Source organism: Pundamilia nyererei, unplaced genomic scaffold, assembly GCF_000239375.1.
Source record: "Pundamilia nyererei isolate P.nyererei 1_Seehausen unplaced genomic scaffold, PunNye1.0 scaffold00075, whole genome shotgun sequence".
NCBI lineage: Eukaryota > Metazoa > Chordata > Actinopteri > Cichliformes > Cichlidae > Pundamilia > Pundamilia nyererei.
This window is the reverse complement of record NW_005187476.1, coordinates 1,162,658-1,164,571: the sequence shown is the minus strand read 5'-3', so window position 1 is coordinate 1,164,571 and position 1,914 is coordinate 1,162,658. Positions and strand designations below refer to the sequence as shown.

The window sequence follows — 1,914 nt, the reverse complement described above, 5'->3', positions numbered from 1 at the left end:
CCCAAGAGCCCAGCAAAAAGTGTGGTGGCACAAAACACTAAATCTTCCTAATGTGTGAAGCACGGTGGAGGTGCTATTATGCTTCGAGGCTTGTTCTCTCGGGGGCCAGAGGCCTTTTAAACAATTCCAACTTAATTAAAAGCAGATTTATAGGAGAATGTGACAGGGGTGAAGCATGAGCTGAATATTGTAAAGATGATGGCAAGATGATGACTGAAAGCATATAGGGGTTTTTGAAAATCCAAGTCAGAGTGCTGATTTTAACCCAACTGAAGCCAATCCTGTGGCATTCCCTGAAAATGGCTGTTTAATTATAACAATTATTTATAAACTGGGAGAACTGACACAGTAGCCATCCTTGCGATTGTGCAAATCATACAAGTTGTTCAAGTAAATGTCTGTAACTAGTTTTGAGATTCTTGCTCCAAAAGGGAGATTCAACAATTTACTAAATGAAAGAGATCAGTTGCTTTTATGAGCTTGCAGTGTGAGTGGTTACTCGGTATATTCAATAAACACTCGAGACTGTCTATTTTTGGTTTTTTCAAATTGCCTTTATCATTAAGTACCTGGGCTCAACCATGAATAACTGGACCTTAGACGAAGAGTGGACAATTTCAAGGAATCAAGGAAGGAAAACTAACACTTAATAATAAACTATATTGCCACTTTTTTATTATGTTTAATGTTATGGTCTTACTAAATAATTAAGTCAAGCAGCTGAAGCACGCTCAATAAACTCCGCAGTGAGGAATAACAATGTCAGGTTCAAATGCAGTTTGACTGCTGCAGTTGAACTTGTTCCTTTTATTGGCTTGCTGACTAGAGATAGATGTTACATTGAAAGCATGAATATCAATTTAAAGTATGTTTCTAAAAACCCTTTTAAAGGTCTTATTTCTATATCTTTATAGAGACATCATTCAGAGGGTTGCTGATGTCATGCTTATATTTGGATTCATGCACATCTGTGATGCCATTGCGGTGAGAAATCATGCAGAATAACCATTCACAAAGCACGTGAGACATCCACATGACCAGTGTTTGATACTTGCAGGGCGTGGCTGCAGGTGTTCTTAGAGGTGTGGGGAAACAGCTGATTGGTGCTTTGTGTAATTTTGTTGCATTCTACTTCATTGGCTTCCCCATTGGTGTGTCCCTGATGTTCGCAGCAAACATGGGGATTGTAGGTAAAACCAAACTGTGTGTGTGTGTGTGTGTGTGTTACTGTCTCAGAGGATTTGTTTAGCAGCTTTCAGGAACTTTTTATTTTTATTTTTTGGATCGGTGACAGGACTTTGGACAGGACTTGTCATTTGCCTCTTACTTCAGATGATATTTTACGTCACTTTTTTGTGCAAACTTGATTGGAAAAAGGCTTCAGAAGATGTGAGTAGCTACATCAGTTGCTTTAAGTTTAAAGCTTTCTTATTTGAAGCTAAAATGTACAATCAGTGTCTTTGATGTCTGTGATCAGGCTCTTGTGAGAGCAGGGGTTCACATCACAAAGGAAAATGCAACAGCTGAGCTGGAACACTCAGGTAAGAACTGGTAATAAGAAACAGTCTTGCTTTGAGGCTCGCATGAACGTTTTGGGTTAATCTCAAGTACTCTCTCTCTCTCTCTCTCTCTAACTGCCCCAAACCTCTAGATTCACATCAGAGTCAGGCCCAGGTCAGTGGAGCTGAGTCTGCGTGTTTGAGTGCTGAGGGAGGAAACACAGACCCAACTGTAGCCAGTTCAGGCAGTAGAGCCTTCACCACCACCACCACCACCACCACCACCACCACAGTGGGAGATGTTCTGTCTGTACCACAGTTGGCTGTATGGCGTGGTTTGGCATTAATAATCATGATCATCATCCTTCTTGCTGGAATAATCATCAGTCACTTTCTAATGAAGCTGTTAAAATGA

At 40.4% G+C, this 1,914-nt stretch overlaps 1 protein-coding gene across 1 annotated transcript in view; it reads left to right on the top strand.

Moving 5' to 3' along the window:
• Positions 1-1,914, top strand: part of LOC102207420 (multidrug and toxin extrusion protein 1-like) — an 8,304-nt gene extending 6,390 nt beyond the window's left edge. The window contains exons 12-16 of the mRNA XM_005737408.1: positions 915-984; positions 1,058-1,190; positions 1,295-1,389; positions 1,478-1,541; positions 1,652-1,914. Coding sequence (XP_005737465.1) covers positions 915-984; positions 1,058-1,190; positions 1,295-1,389; positions 1,478-1,541; positions 1,652-1,914 — 625 coding nt within the window. The remainder of the gene's footprint in view (positions 1-914; positions 985-1,057; positions 1,191-1,294; positions 1,390-1,477; positions 1,542-1,651) is intronic.